The sequence below is a fragment of the Melanerpes formicivorus genome, unplaced genomic scaffold (genome assembly GCF_026170545.1).
Source record: "Melanerpes formicivorus ecotype bairdi unplaced genomic scaffold, bMelFor1.0.p_v2 SCAF_151, whole genome shotgun sequence".
Taxonomy (NCBI): Eukaryota; Metazoa; Chordata; class Aves; order Piciformes; family Picidae; genus Melanerpes; species Melanerpes formicivorus.
In genome coordinates, this window is record NW_027142503.1 from 292914 (window position 1) to 307020 (window position 14107).

The following is a 14107-nucleotide window of genomic DNA, read 5'->3' on the forward strand; positions in this document are numbered from 1 at the left end:
GGGGGGCTTTGTTTGCTTGTTTTTCCCCAAAGCTGTCAGTTTCTACCCAGCCCAAAGACTGAATAAAGTCTAAGGTCTAAATGCTTATGACTGAATTGGACAGAAGAAGGTGTTTTGTTACAGAGCCAAGATTTGACTATCATCTGATTAAATATTTGAATCTCTATCAGCACTTACTACTATGTCTTGAAAAAATGGCTGACACAAGCAACTATAAGGCCCAGTTACTCATGTATCAATAAGTACACTACAGTTGAAACACTGAAGGATTAAGATTGTGCAGAGAATTGTTAGTGGTTTTTAGCCATTAGTTGTAAATATAGATGCCCCAGACAGCAATTTGGCAATGGAAAACAAGATTACTTAAACTGAATGAGTTCTGGAAGAAACATGGTGTAAAAGTGTGAGTTTTAACAGTTCAGCACTGCAACAGCTCCACAGTTCTGAGGCTAAGAGCAATAAAAGTCATTTAGAGGAGCAATTGTGTTTTGGAAGAGCAGCTAACATTATTTGGGGAAGCCGTTCCATGAAAATTTTGGGCACTTGTGACCTCATTTCATCTGTGAAACAGCACTGGTTAGACCACACCTTGAGTCCTGTGTCCAGTTCTGGGCCCCTCAGTTTAGGAAAGATGTTAAGGTGCTGGAACATGTCCAGAGGAGGGCAACAAAACTGGGGAGGGGTTTGGAGCACAAGCCCTATGAGGAGAAGCTGAGGGAGCTGGGGTCGCTTAGCATGGAGAAGAGGAGGCTCAGAGGAGACCTTATTGCTGTCTACAACTACCTGAAGGGAGGTTGTAGCCAGGTGGGAGTTGGTCTCTTCTGCCAGGCAACCACCAACAGAGCAAGAGGACACAGTCTCAAGCTGCACCTGGGGAGGTTTAGGCTGGATGTCAGGAAGAAGTTCTTCCCAGGAAGAGAGTTTGTCCATTGGAATGTGCTGTCCAGTGGGGTGGTGGAGTCACCATCACTGGAGGTGTTTAGGAAGAGACTGGATGGGGTGCTTGGTGCCATGGTTTAGTTGATTAAATAGTGTTGGGTGATAGGCTGGACTCGATGATCTCGAAGGTCTTTTCCAACCTGGTTAATTCTGATCTATTCTATTCTATTCACGTACAGAACGAGCACCTCAAGTTTATGGCAGAAATGGGTGATCATGCTCTACAGACTCATTGCCTAGAAGAGGTACACAGCAGGCCACTGGACATTTCACTTTAAGGCCCTTTGTCTGTGAAACACTGCGAATGTAGGAGAAAGGGTAGTAGGCTGTAAAACTGAAATGTTGGTTTTTTATGCCCTATAAAACCTATTAGGTATGATTCAGTGCCCGTGCCTCCTCCTTCAGACAATGTTTCACAGGTTTTACTCCAGACTGGCAGCATGGAGGTTGAAGGCATTGTTTCTACGAGAGGCACTCCCCAGATGAAGATAAACCTATTTCCCGGTCTGCTGCCTGTCCCTGCTGAGGCACGTAAGCCTTGTAAGTCTTTTAATGCCTGCATTTCCCGTGATGGTAGCCGAGGGGTAGAGCTGGCCTGCAGGCTTGTATCTCTACACCTGCCTTTTGGAGGGCCAAGGCAAGGGGAATGCAGAAAAGGTTGCCAACACAGCCTTTGTCCTTGATGCCGAGGGAGGTCGGGCGCTCAGGAGCTACCCAGGGCCCCTGCCCCAGGACAGCGCATCAGTGGCGAGGGACTCGCGGGAATCTGCGGGCACCGCGTAGCCACGCCTACCCGAGGCCGCCCGCGGGGCCGAGTGGCGCAGACTGCAACTCCCGGCGTACAGCGCGGCATCTACGCCTGCTCTGATTGGCTGCCTCACCCCGCCCCTCTCCACGTCATGGTGTGAGGCTGGCAGCAGCGTCGGAGCCCCCCGCTTTATGGGGGCTGGCAGCCGCATGGCGGCGGCGTGGGGGCGGCTCCTGCGGGGGCCGCTCACAGCAGCCCCGGGCCGCGCTTGTAGCACGGGCGCGCCCGTTAGGGCTCCTTCTGCCGCTGCTCAGGTGAGGAGTCGGGCGGTGGGGGAATACGAGGCAATGTCGGTGCAGTGAATAGGAGGCTTTTGGGACGAAGGTAGTCGCCACAACTGGCGGCCAGTAGCGGGCAGGTGCCGCTGCCGCGGGGGGAGGCTTGTGGGGCGTGTGGTCGCTGGAGGTCGTTTGGGCTTTTGAGTCCTGGGTCGGTGCCTTGCACTTAAAATTCAGAATTCGTAAGTTTGTGGTGCGAGTACTCGTGAGAATCCAGGCTTCGCTTGACAGGGCTCCCGCGGGGAGCTTGTCCTTGAAGGTGCTTCTGCCACCATGGTCTGCAGATCAGGGGTACTGCAGCTGGAACATGCTGGGTTGGATGGCACCGAGCCGCGCCTCGTCCTGTCTGGTAGAAACGCTTAATTTACCAACCTGTCCCAGACCGATAAGTAATTCCGGTGGTGAACATAGCTTGATTACATGGGGGTGCGGGGAGCGGGGTAAGAGAGAGTCTACGACGGGTATAGTAATACATAATTCGGTGTCCTTACTTTGTTGAAGTGTCACCCTTACTTTGAAAGTACGTAGAACGTTAAGTCCCTTGGCCCTGAACCAGTTCTAAGACAAAAGAGAGTATTGCACAATGAAGCTCGGTCTACCTAGGTCAAAGTATGGGGTGGTTGTACTCTTGAGTGGTCATGCGAGCTTGTTGCAGTGAAGGTGCTTGTTCCTTTGCTGGCATGGAATCAACACAGGTGCTGTCCAGATCTGGCTCCTTTCGGTTCCCCAGGTCAGTTTGTTATCTTTTGTGTTTAAATGCAGGAGAAAAGGCTGCACATAAAGGGAAAGTTCTGTAATGGTCCAGCAGGAGTAAGACATGACATGCAGAGTAATCCCAGCTGGGACATGATTTATTGATTTACTTGCAATTGCATGGCTGGCTTTAACAAGCAGAAAATAAAATAAAGCTATCTTTGTATCTCCAGAATTGAATGCATTCACTATGTGCAGAAAGTCACACAGACTTGTGTATTGCTTTATTGAACGCTTACTTGAGAATCTAGGAATATTATTGGATTTCTTTAGATTATTTTCTAAACTATGTATTGTTCTATAAATTCTGATCAGAATTACTTTTGAACTGGTTTCTATGAATCAAGTTGTTTTAACATATATTCAGGAATACTTTTGAGAGAAGTTGATTGCAAACATCCATCTCCAGAAGCGCTACTCCCCTAAGGGATGAAAGCCACAGAGGTTGGGAGAATGGGATGGGTGATTTGTGTGTTTGGCTTGGTAACTTTGAAAGGTGTGCAGGTGTGCTGGCTGATAGCATGCAGGGAGATGCAGGCTAATGCAAAAGCAGAGACAATGCAAATTTAGCAACTATACATATAGTGATAATATACTGATGGCTCCTTTCTGTTCTCCTAGGATTAATCTGTAAAGAGGAACAGTTAACCTTACAACCATAGGGGACAGGGAAACATGCTTTCAGATGACATTCAGAACAATGTTTATTACTGTTTGGCTATGATCTGGGCTGGAACTAAAACTGTTCATGGGTTCTCTTTAGTTTCACAAGATTTCAATTGGGTGCAGGGGGTACAAAGGGGAAAAGAGAGCACTAAGCTGTATTTCATCTCCTGTTAAAATGGTCCTTCCAACTGTGGAAGGAAGAACTCTGTCTCAGGAACTTCAGGAAACAACTGAAAGGCTGTGTCTAAGGCCATCTATTTTAAGTCAAGGTTACAACACAGAGTGGGGTTGGTGCAGCTACTGTATTGGCATTGTGTGGTGAATTTATATTCAGTTGACAGCCTTTTAGCCTGTTTCTTATGTGATGGTTTTTTGAGATAATGGGAGAATGTCGGTGTGCATTTAGTATCCTGCATTTGCAGTCACTACTAACACTTATCTATGAACTTCCTATGAATGCTTGGCAGGTGACTCTTTCCAATATAAACACTTTATTGCTTTTATTTGTGTTTTGAGTGTTCATTAAGTTCTTGAAACATTCTCTTTAGGAAATATGTGATGGAAAATTATGAATTCATAGAAGTAAAATTATATTGACCAGATAATCTGGCTGAGCAGATCTGAGGCTGTGAAAATTTATGTCAGTTTTGAAGATATATTGGAAGCTTTTTCTAAACTGTTTCCAAACGTAACCTAGAATTTGATCAGATTATTATGGACCAATTAATGCGCATGTTTATGTATTGGTATTTAAGATACAGTTGTGAGTCTTGGAGATGTGCATAGCATAGAGTTCCTTTTTGTAAGACTAGATAAAGGGCAGGTAGCAGGAGGCACTCTGAAAGCAGCATTTTCATGGTTATTTGGTTATGTGTAAGAATTTCTTCACTAATACACAGTTAACAAAGGAAAGTGTAATGCCATGTCAATGTATACACATGGATCCCTGTCAAAATGATATATGTTAATAAATAAAATATCATATAGGAATAAGTATTTCTACTACAAAACTGTGTATCTTCCAGTACAGAAAAAACAAAACAAAACCCCACTACAGTAATTTGTACTAATTTAAAAAATAATTATTTTAGTTTGCATTTGAAGCTGAAAGTTTACCTGCAAACATGCCAAAATGCCAGCTTTTTTAAACAAAGGAGGATGATAAGAGGACCCTTAAAATAGTGAGTCTGGAGAGCAATAACATGTTGGAAATTAGCATTTTTTTATTACTTCTTATTTTTTATTTTTATGTTCAATCTTGCTCTAGATGTATCATTTCCAGCCAAGGTTTTGGACACCCTGATAGAAAGTTTCACTTTTGGCTTCTACCATATGTTCATGTAGCTCATGTAATTCCAGCATAACCACCTGAAATTTTGTGTGGCCTCTAAGTCTTCACCACTGGGATAAAGAGGATAGCACAACTTATCCAGAAGGACCTCATATGGCCTCTATTCTTGGCCAGTTGTGTGAAACTCTGTGTACTGGAGCTCCATTTTGTGGGTAGCTGGTCAAAGTCCCAGAGCAGTGCTTTTTGTGCCAGCAGCCAGAACTGAAGCATGCTGTCTTGGGGTCAGCTGTTGGGTAGCAGCCGCTGAGCCCTCAGAAAAAACATTTGTCTTGGATTTCTCAGCTCAGACCTCATTCTGGCACTTGGCCTATTTAGACCCATTTCAGCCTCTGTGGTTGTCTAATTTCCAGGTTGAACAAGGACACTCTGTCACTTCCCTACAGGCTAAGATATTAAAGGTGAGGCATGAAGCAGAAAAGTTTTTCTGAGTTGTCTGTGATGCTGGTGAAGCAGGCAGTGCTGAGACAGAAACCCAACAGGGCTGCAGGAGCTGTAAGAACCAGCAGGTGCAGGAGCAGTGCTAACAATGTCATAAGTTGTGCTGGTCCTCAAGGCCTATGCAGAAGTAGTGTTTTCAGGGATTACTATTTCATAGTGTACAAATACCACTAGGCATAAGGTGAAGGGGGAAGGGTAGAGCAGATCTTCGGCTTGATAAATAGGTAAGTGTTCCATTCTCTTCTCCCTTTTGTTTAACTGTGCCTTTCCTGTCAGTTTGTGGTGTTCCTTATGGTTATTAATACCTCTGGTGACAGCTCTCACTTTTGCTGCATTGTTAGAAGAGTTCTCCTCGAAATAACAGATGAATTGACAGGTCTGAAGGGTTGACAGTTTGTCAAAATATAGCTGCTAGGTACGGTCATCTAAGCTCTCGTTCTTTCAGTACTGGTAAAGAACAAGGGATTGACAGCTCAGAGAATGAAACTGTTTTTTTCACACATCAGATAAAGTACACTGTGTGACAGGGCATACTCTTCCTATATGCAGAAGTGCCTTCTGTCAGCTATGGAGAAGAGAGTGGGGACTTGGGAATTATAACCAACCTTTTTGAGTGAAAAAGTTATGTGACTGGGCATTGATGTGTTAAAATACTGACAATCGCACATTTTCCAACTGCAAGAAAATTAATAACCCTTTCCCCATAGTCTGGGAACTGTAGTAGGCAGCTTTTGTGTTCTCCATGTTCCAATATACAGGCTATGAGTGACTAGGTCCGACCTCATCCTATTCTTCCCCTTCAGAAAATCTTACTTACATGACTGCCCAAGAGTTCCTCATCAGTTGCCCTGAGTTACCAGAAAGGCAGATGAGTTTCCCCCTCTGATGTTTGGCCTTCCTTGTGGAATGGATAAAAATACGAGTTAGTGATGGTCACACTGGCAGTTCTGGTAATGCAGGATCTGCTCCCAGTAGAGCTCAAGCTGATGCTACTGAACTCCTCATGGGTGTCTCCTGATTCCTCATTGCTGACATCAAACTGGACAGACACTGAACTATAATGACTTAAAAATTCCATCTCCAGTCATTCTTCCCTCCCAGACCAATCCATCTCTGTACACAACAAGAAGCTGATGGAAAGAAGCTCTAGCAGCTCTGGAAAACTTTTCTTTTTACCACCTGAACACCCACTATTTTATGGCAAGAGGTAAAGCTTAGTTATTTCCAACAGGAACTTTAAAGTATGTTGTCACCAACTGCCTTCTGAGTGCCTGTTCTTCTGATATTCCTTCTTGACAGTTCACTTTAATCAGTGAAGGGTAGTGTTATTTCTCCAGTAAGTCCTCTTACTTTAGCTTCTTTTCCTATAGCAGCCATGCAGGTGAATGGCAGACTAAAAACAGAACTGTTGTTTCCTGCATTCTGTTCCAGTGGTGGCTCCTTCCCGAAAATAGGAAATTTCTGTAAGTCTATTGTTGTCCTTGAAAATAAGCAGGTTTGGCATCCATTGCATACAATCACTAAAGTCTCCTTCTCTTACTTCCTGTCAGAGAGGACAACTTTTCACTTCTTTCCTTCCCTGTAATGCATAATCTAAAATAAGGAGGCATGAAGTCTGTACTGTTCTTTCTTCAGGTGGAGTGGGTAAGGAAGGCTGATCCTGATAAAGAAACAGGAAATGAGTGCTCCTAAAATAAGGGCCAAAGCATGGGCAAGCTTTCTCTTTCCATGTGAACCCCTTTCCAAAATGACAAAAAGGAGCACATCAGAAATCCAACCAGGCCAGAGTTTTCAAGAGGAAAAAAAAAAACCAAAACCCACAATACTTTTTGTAGTTTTTCTGAGTTTGGTGGTATTACATCTGTTAAGGGGTGAGTTTTCTAACTGGGAAAGAAGCAGAAGTGAATTTTGGACCTTTACTTGGGCTCTTTGACATAACCCTGCTTGTGTTCTGAGAAACTCTCACAGTAGAGGCAGTAGAGCCAGCATTTCTAAGCAAGCAAGCTCCCAGATTGGGATTTCTTGGGTAAACTAAAGCAGTGCAGAACTCGCAGATAACTCACAGGAGCCCAGGCTGGAGCGTTTTCCCTTGGGGATTGATGAAACAGCAGGGGACTTGTTCTGCCTATGCAAGCTGGAGAAGAGGGAGGTGTAAGAATGAGTGCGTGAGCAGCACACATGGTTCTGCAGGGCAGGAAGGGCAGGCCTGGAGAAGGCTGGTCTTGACCCCCTTAGGACTCTGCTGTTGTGGCCACCGCTACAAAACAGGAAATGAAAGAGACTGCTTTCTTCTGGCAGAAAAGCAATTATGTGGAAGCTAGTACTGCTGTTTTATCGGGGGTAAACTGGTGTTCCTTGAAACAGCCACTGTCTCCTTTGTCTTCCTTAACCCCCCACTGCTGGGGATGTTCGTGGAGATCTTATCTGACCACAGAGCTGTTTGGATCAAGAAGTGTAGTGAATTGTTTAAAGCCTAGTGGAAAGATTGTGCTGCCAGGAAAGGCTGCTCCTGCTTATAAGCTTAGCAGCAGCTGTGGTATTAGCACAGCTGGAATCAAAATTGCTGCAGCTGCTGCTGAATGAAGTTGGTCTCCCCAGATAACCTTTGCTGTCTGTCTGATCCAGTCACTGAAGGTGCCTTCTCTATCGTCTGCACACCCCCCAAAACCTTTCTTATGATTGCTGGTAGAATTAAGTGTTTTGAAGAAGCATACATGGGGTGTTTAGATGACCACTTCCAGACTTCTTGAAAGGGTTGTTTTGAAGTGCTGTGCACGATTAACTTCTGTGGTTACTGGTGATGACCAGAGCCAGGAAGATGATTGCTGTGGTTCTGCCCAGTCCCTTGGCATTGACCCATACATACCCATTTTAGTATGTCTGGAGGTTTCACAGGTCTGTTGGTCTGGTTTTCACTAGATGGAGGTCATTCCTTTTGCTCACTGTAGCAGTTTGATTACTAGCTATTATGATTTTGTCTCGTTCCTCATTCTGTATCTTAGATTTGTCACAACTTTAATCCTTTGCCTGCCACAGTCTGTCAAAGTTTGCCTTTTTTTTCCCCCTTCACTCTTTTTACTTTGTGATCATAATGTGTACACAAGTGGTTGTTTGTGCTATTTCACTGGAGCTGAAGTCTCCTGTACCATCCAGAAATCCTTGAGCTTTCTTCCTCTGGCATATAGCTGGTTAAGTGTCTCTATGTGGTTAACTAATAGGGGCACGGTGAAGGTAGTTCTTTTACTTATTTTGCTGCTGTTTTCTCTGGTTTCTTTTGGAATGCTATGCAGTTGGCTTCTGTCAAAGTTATTAAATTGGCCTCTATGAGAAACGAGTTCCCTGCTAAATTTTAAATACAACCAGTTTATCATAAAATAAAGGCAAAGCAGCACTGAGCACATAGCAGGTTTGCTAGAGGCGCACCATAACAATAGGAGTTGAACTTATATAGACGTCAAACATACATATTCATACCTTTCCCCAGTATGTTCCCACTCTTCTCCATCAGGGCTGCGACCAAACCTGCACTTTTAACCTGGCCAGTCTTCAAACATGTCGACGCCTCACCTTTCTCTCCCAACACACAAGGATCCCTGAAGGGTTAAAACTTGGAGAGCAGAGCTCCAAGCACTGCTAGACTGATAAGAGGAGACAGTGTTAGCCTTGATGGCTCATGAACCATGGGAACATGGTGCAGCAGTGTAGTTGGAGGAGCACAGATACCTGATTACGAATGGTTGTTATGATGTGAAAGTGTAAGACTTCACACGTATCATAGATGGTTATACCAGAGTCCCTGGTCTCTTAATTTTTCTTTGATGCTTGCTAAAACCCTGGTAAGATATAGGTACCTGTGTGATACATTTTCTGTAACCAATCACAAACCTCTTCTTTGTTATGTTAATTTTTATGAAGAAAAGATTTTGCATAATAAAGTGGACACCTGGCCTAAATCAGTCTCTTAATCAAGGCAGACCCCCACACAATAAAGACCACAATCAACCAATCAGCCCAAAGATTGAACCTCATGGTCCCCAGCAATTCCCCTTCTGAAAGCCAAATATTAAAATCTCTTTCTCACAATCCCTCCCCTTCTTTCTCCTACATTTGGCTTGAGCCACAATAACCAAAGAAATCCTCCCAAGAGGATCCATTTTGTTTCCCACCTGTTTCAAATGTGGGGCCAGAACAGTTACATAACCTGGCAACAATTCTGTAACCAACAAAAATACTCTAATTTCAACTTCCTGTTAAAAGGAATGGGATAACTGATGTTCCTTGCCTGAAAATATTTCCTCTTCTACTTTAATAGATACCATACACAGTGAGCGGGTATGGTATATATACACCAATGTCCAGGTGACAACTTTCTTCCTCCGAGTGGTTAATCCTGGGAATTAGGAGTCCAGTTTGACTTGCAGCTCCACTCACATGGCCTATGGGGTTGCTGCCCACAGCCATGGTTCTAGACCTTCTTTGTGGCGATTACAGAGGTCTACCTGGCCTAGCCTCGCTTCAATCCCCACCAATGCTCTGCTTGGACCATGTCCCCTTCCCTTGTCCAGGGAGGTTACTTGTTAACATTTCTCAATACCATTACCACTGCTATTCTGATACCGGAACTCATCTCATGACCATCTTTATGTCCTCCATTTGGGGTACCACAGTCCATTCAGTGGGTGGATCCACCAGGCCTTTAACTCTGGTTGTGTGTGTCCATCCTCTCTCAGCCATCTGTATTGCAGCCTCTGTGGTATTACTAGCTGAAGACAGTTTTTGGTGCTTTGACACAAAGAACATAGATGAATAAAAAACCAGCCTGGAGAGAAAACTAAAAAAGGAAGTTAAACACAAGCTCCATTGACCTTTGGTTGTGCAACTGGAATCTGACTGCAAGCCTTTCATGGTGTTCACTCCACTGCACCAGCTCCACCAGCTGCTCTGGTGGCAGCCCACTTAGCTCCCGCACCAACAGCAGTTGCAACCACCACTCACCTCGGCGCCTCATGACACAAGGGCCACCACAGCGGTCAGGCTGTCCACCCAGCGAGTCCAGCTGACCATGGTGCTCCCGGCCCAAAGCGAGCCATGCAACTTCTCCTGCACCAGCTCCCATTGCCACCGCCGCGGGCCTCCACCAGTGCCATCGCCATGGGTGGGACATGCCCAGCCCCCCTCGGCCAGGTGGTCACCCTGGATCTGCTCCGGGCTGCTGCCATAGCGCAACCAGGCTTGGCTCCATTCCGGCCCAGGGCTCTCTCACTCTAGCGCAGCCACATGGACAGTGTGGACGGACAACAGCCAGGCCACCGCCTCCTTTGCCTTGAAGCCCAGCTACACCTGCGCCTCCAGAAGATGCCCCACTCCACTGGAGAGAAGCCGGCAGCGGAGACCCGACCGTGCCAAACTGCTCCAGGATGCCCTGTTCCTCCCGGCCCACCGCCAGCAGTGCCAGGAAAGCTCTCCTCCTGCCACTGCTGGGCTCACCCTATTCCTCCAGGGAGCAGCTCCAGACCCACCAAGCCCCTGGCAGGCACAGCTCCAGCAGTATTGCCGTTTCCCGCTGCAGCAGCAGCACCCAGAGCCCTGGTAGGGCTCCCAGCAGCAGCAGCCTCAGCACGGGCAGAGGGCCCAGCTCGCCCTCCCAAGTCCTGCTCTACATATGCGGAGAGGACACTCTGTTTTAACCCCACTAAAGCCCTGGGCAGGCACCCATGACTCTGCAAGTGGCAGCACAGCATCCACACACACACCCAGCACATCAAACAGCTCAGCCAGCTTCAAAGAAATAAATTCTACATCTGAATGCACCTTGCTGTGCTGCTCCAAGACAGCACAGCATAGGCTGCAGCGGAGTGCTCTGCTGCTCAGCTTCTTGGGTGTCTGTGTTAAACTGCTCACTGAGCTTCTGGCTCTTCACAGAAACCCAAAGCCACAGCCTCAGGAGCAAGTCCCCACTCCTGAGTGGACACATGCAGAGGCAGTGCAGGGGAGGCAGCATCATTTGGAGCCAGCACAGCAGAAGCTCTTTGCAAACCAGAATTTAACATGAAGACATCCCCCATTAGGGCAAATACTCAGTACTTCCTGAAAACTCTGTTGCTTCAAGAGGAGATTGGACATGGCACTTGGCACCATGGTTTAGTCATGAGATCCATGGTGACAGGTTGGACTTAATGATCTTTGAGGTCTCTTCCAACCTTGGTGATTCTGTGATTCTAGAATATGCTATAGATTTGTAAATAGAGATTAATTCAGTATTGACTACATGGCACTAATAAAGACATGATTAAAGTTCTGAATCTTTTTATGTGGCCTTGACCAGGTGGAATGTTCAGGATCATACATTTTCCTTCTAGGCCTGCTGTATTGTTTTCATCTTTTATCTCATAAGTCTTTTTTTGAAGTATTCTGTTGTATGGATTTGGGAAAGAAGACCTTGTTGGAAATGTGCTTAAAAGAGAGATCATGAAACATAATTCTACACAGCAACAAGTTGGATTTGGTATTAACAAGATGCACATGGAAGTTGGAAGGGACACAAGCAGAGATGCAGTGTTTCATCAGCTTGTAGTTCACATGCACTGAAGTGCAGGGAGGGACCCTTCTATAAGATTTTATTTTTTCCTAAGAGCTGTAGTGAGATAGAATAGAATAAACCAGGTTGGAAGAGACCTTAGAGGTCATCATGTCCAACTTACCATCCAACACTATATAATCAACTAAACTATGGCACCAAGCACCCCATCTAGTCTCTTCCTAAACACCTCCAGTGATGGTGACTCCACCACCTCCCTGGGCAGCTCATTCCAATGGGCAATCACTCACTCTATGAAGCATTTCTTCCTAAAATCCAGTCTAAACCTCCTCTGGCACAGCTTGAGACTGTGTCCTTTTATTCTGGTGCTGGTTGCCTGGGAGAAGAGACTGGCCCCCACCTGTCTGCAATCTCCCTTCCGGCATTTATAGAGAGCAATAAGGTCTCCTCTGAGCATCCAGTTCTCCAGGCTAAGCAACCCCAACTCCCTCAGCCTCTCCTCATAGGCCTTGTGCTCCAAACCCCTCCCCAGCTTTGTTGCCCTTCTCTGCACGCATTCCAGCAACTCAACATCTTTCCTAAACTGAGGGGCCCAGAACTGGACACAGGGCTCAAGGTGTGGCCTAACCAGTGCTGAATCCAGGGGCAGAATGACTTCCCTGCTCCTGCTGGCCACACTGTCCATGCAGGCCAGCCCCATCAATTCTGGTGAGAGAATAGAAACAATTTGAAAAAGCTGCAGAAAGTCCCAAAGCTCTTGTGCCAAAAAGGCTGTATGTTAAAATGCATGAGGAAAATTGTACAATTCCATGGAATTAAGTAGGGTGTGAAACAATTAATAAAGGCAAGTCATGGGGTTTTCTTGTGCAGCTCACCCTGTGGGGATAAATGGAATAATAATTATCCATTGAGTTCAGAGTTAATATTTATACAGGATGCTGATGGGATAACTATTCAAATATTTAGCACTTCATTGTTTTCATTACAGGAGTTGCAAAGCTCAGGAAGAGGACGTTTTCTACTGGAACATGCTGCTCCCTTCTCTGCTTTTTTGACAGACAGCTTTGGGCGTCAGCACAATTACTTGCGAATTTCTTTGACTGAGAAATGCAACCTTAGGTGTAAGTGTCCACTTGCTTTCTTGCAGAGGGTTTTTAGCACCATATTGTGCCAAGAATCAAGTTTGGATACTTTTTGCTGTGTCGGCTCTATGCCAGTTCTGGTTTTCACAATGTAATAATAAAGGATAGATTGAAATTGTTTCAGGGCTGAGTTGCTGGTGGGATGGGGCAGCAGGAGCAAAACTAGGCTTGAAAGGGGAGGGAGTTAAAAACAGCAGAGGAGAGGAGCCTAAGGATAGCCTTCAGCCTGCCATTTCACATGAGGTGGGAGATGATGACAATATCAAAATTGGCTGTGTCAAGTGGCAGGATGACACATCAGCGAGACTTGGGGGTGCTGGTGGATGAGAACCTCAACAGGAGCTCTCAATGTTCACTTGCAGCCCAGAAAGCCAATCAGATCCTGGGCTGCATCAAGACAAGTGTGGCTAGCAGGTCAAGGGAGGTGATTCTCCCCCTCTACTCCTCTCTGGTGAGACCCCACCTGGAGTACTGCATCCCTATTACAAGTACTCCCTATTACAAGAGGGACATGTACATGCTGGAGTGTGTCCAGAGAAGGGCTATGAGGATGATCAGAGGGCTGGAGCACCTCTCCTGTGAGGACAGACTGAAAGAGTTGGGGCTGTTCAGTCTAGAGATGAGAAGGCTCTGGGTGACCTAATTGTGGCCTTCCAGTATCTGAAGGGGGCCTATAAGAAGGCTGGGGAGGGACTTCTCAGGATATCAGGTAGTGATAGGACTAGGGGGAATGGAATGAAGCTGGAGGTGGGGAGATTCAGGCTGGATGTAAGGAGGAAGTTCTTCACCATGAGAGGGGTGAAGCCCTGGAATGGGTTGTCCAGGGAGGTGGTTGAGGCCCCAACCCTGGAGGTGTTTAAGCCCAGGCTGGATGAGGCTCTGGCCAGCCTGCTCTGGTGTGAGGTGTCCCTGCCCATGGCAGGGGGATTGGAACTAGATGATCCTTGTGGTCCCTTCCAACCCTGACTGGTACTATGATACTACTATGAATGGCCCTCAGGGACAAGGGAACAGAACAGACCTGGCAGATCTTTAAGGATGCTCTCTTTAGAATACAAAACATCTCAATTCCTACAGGTAAGAAATTGGGCAAGGAGGGCAAGAGATCACCATGGTTGAGCCATGACCTGCTGGTCAAACTAAAGGCCAAGTTGTGGCTATGTAGGAAATGGAAGAAGGCACAGGCATCCTGGG

At 46.1% G+C, this 14107-nt stretch overlaps 1 protein-coding gene across 4 annotated transcripts in view; it reads left to right on the forward strand.

Moving 5' to 3' along the window:
* Window positions 1–1873: 1873 nt before the first annotated feature.
* MOCS1 (molybdenum cofactor synthesis 1) overlaps window positions 1874–14107 on the forward strand; it is a 48541-nt gene continuing 36307 nt past the window's right edge. For 3 of the 4 annotated variants that reach the window (XM_068168669.1, XM_068168670.1, XM_068168672.1), the window contains exons 1-2: window positions 1874–2001; window positions 12760–12892. In XM_068168669.1, the coding sequence (XP_068024770.1) occupies window positions 1879–2001; window positions 12760–12892 (256 nt within the window). In that variant the 5' untranslated portion in view covers window positions 1874–1878. Of the gene's footprint in view, window positions 2002–2740; window positions 2756–12759; window positions 12893–14107 lie in introns of those variants that run through there. The other variant, XM_068168671.1, reaches the window with a different exon arrangement.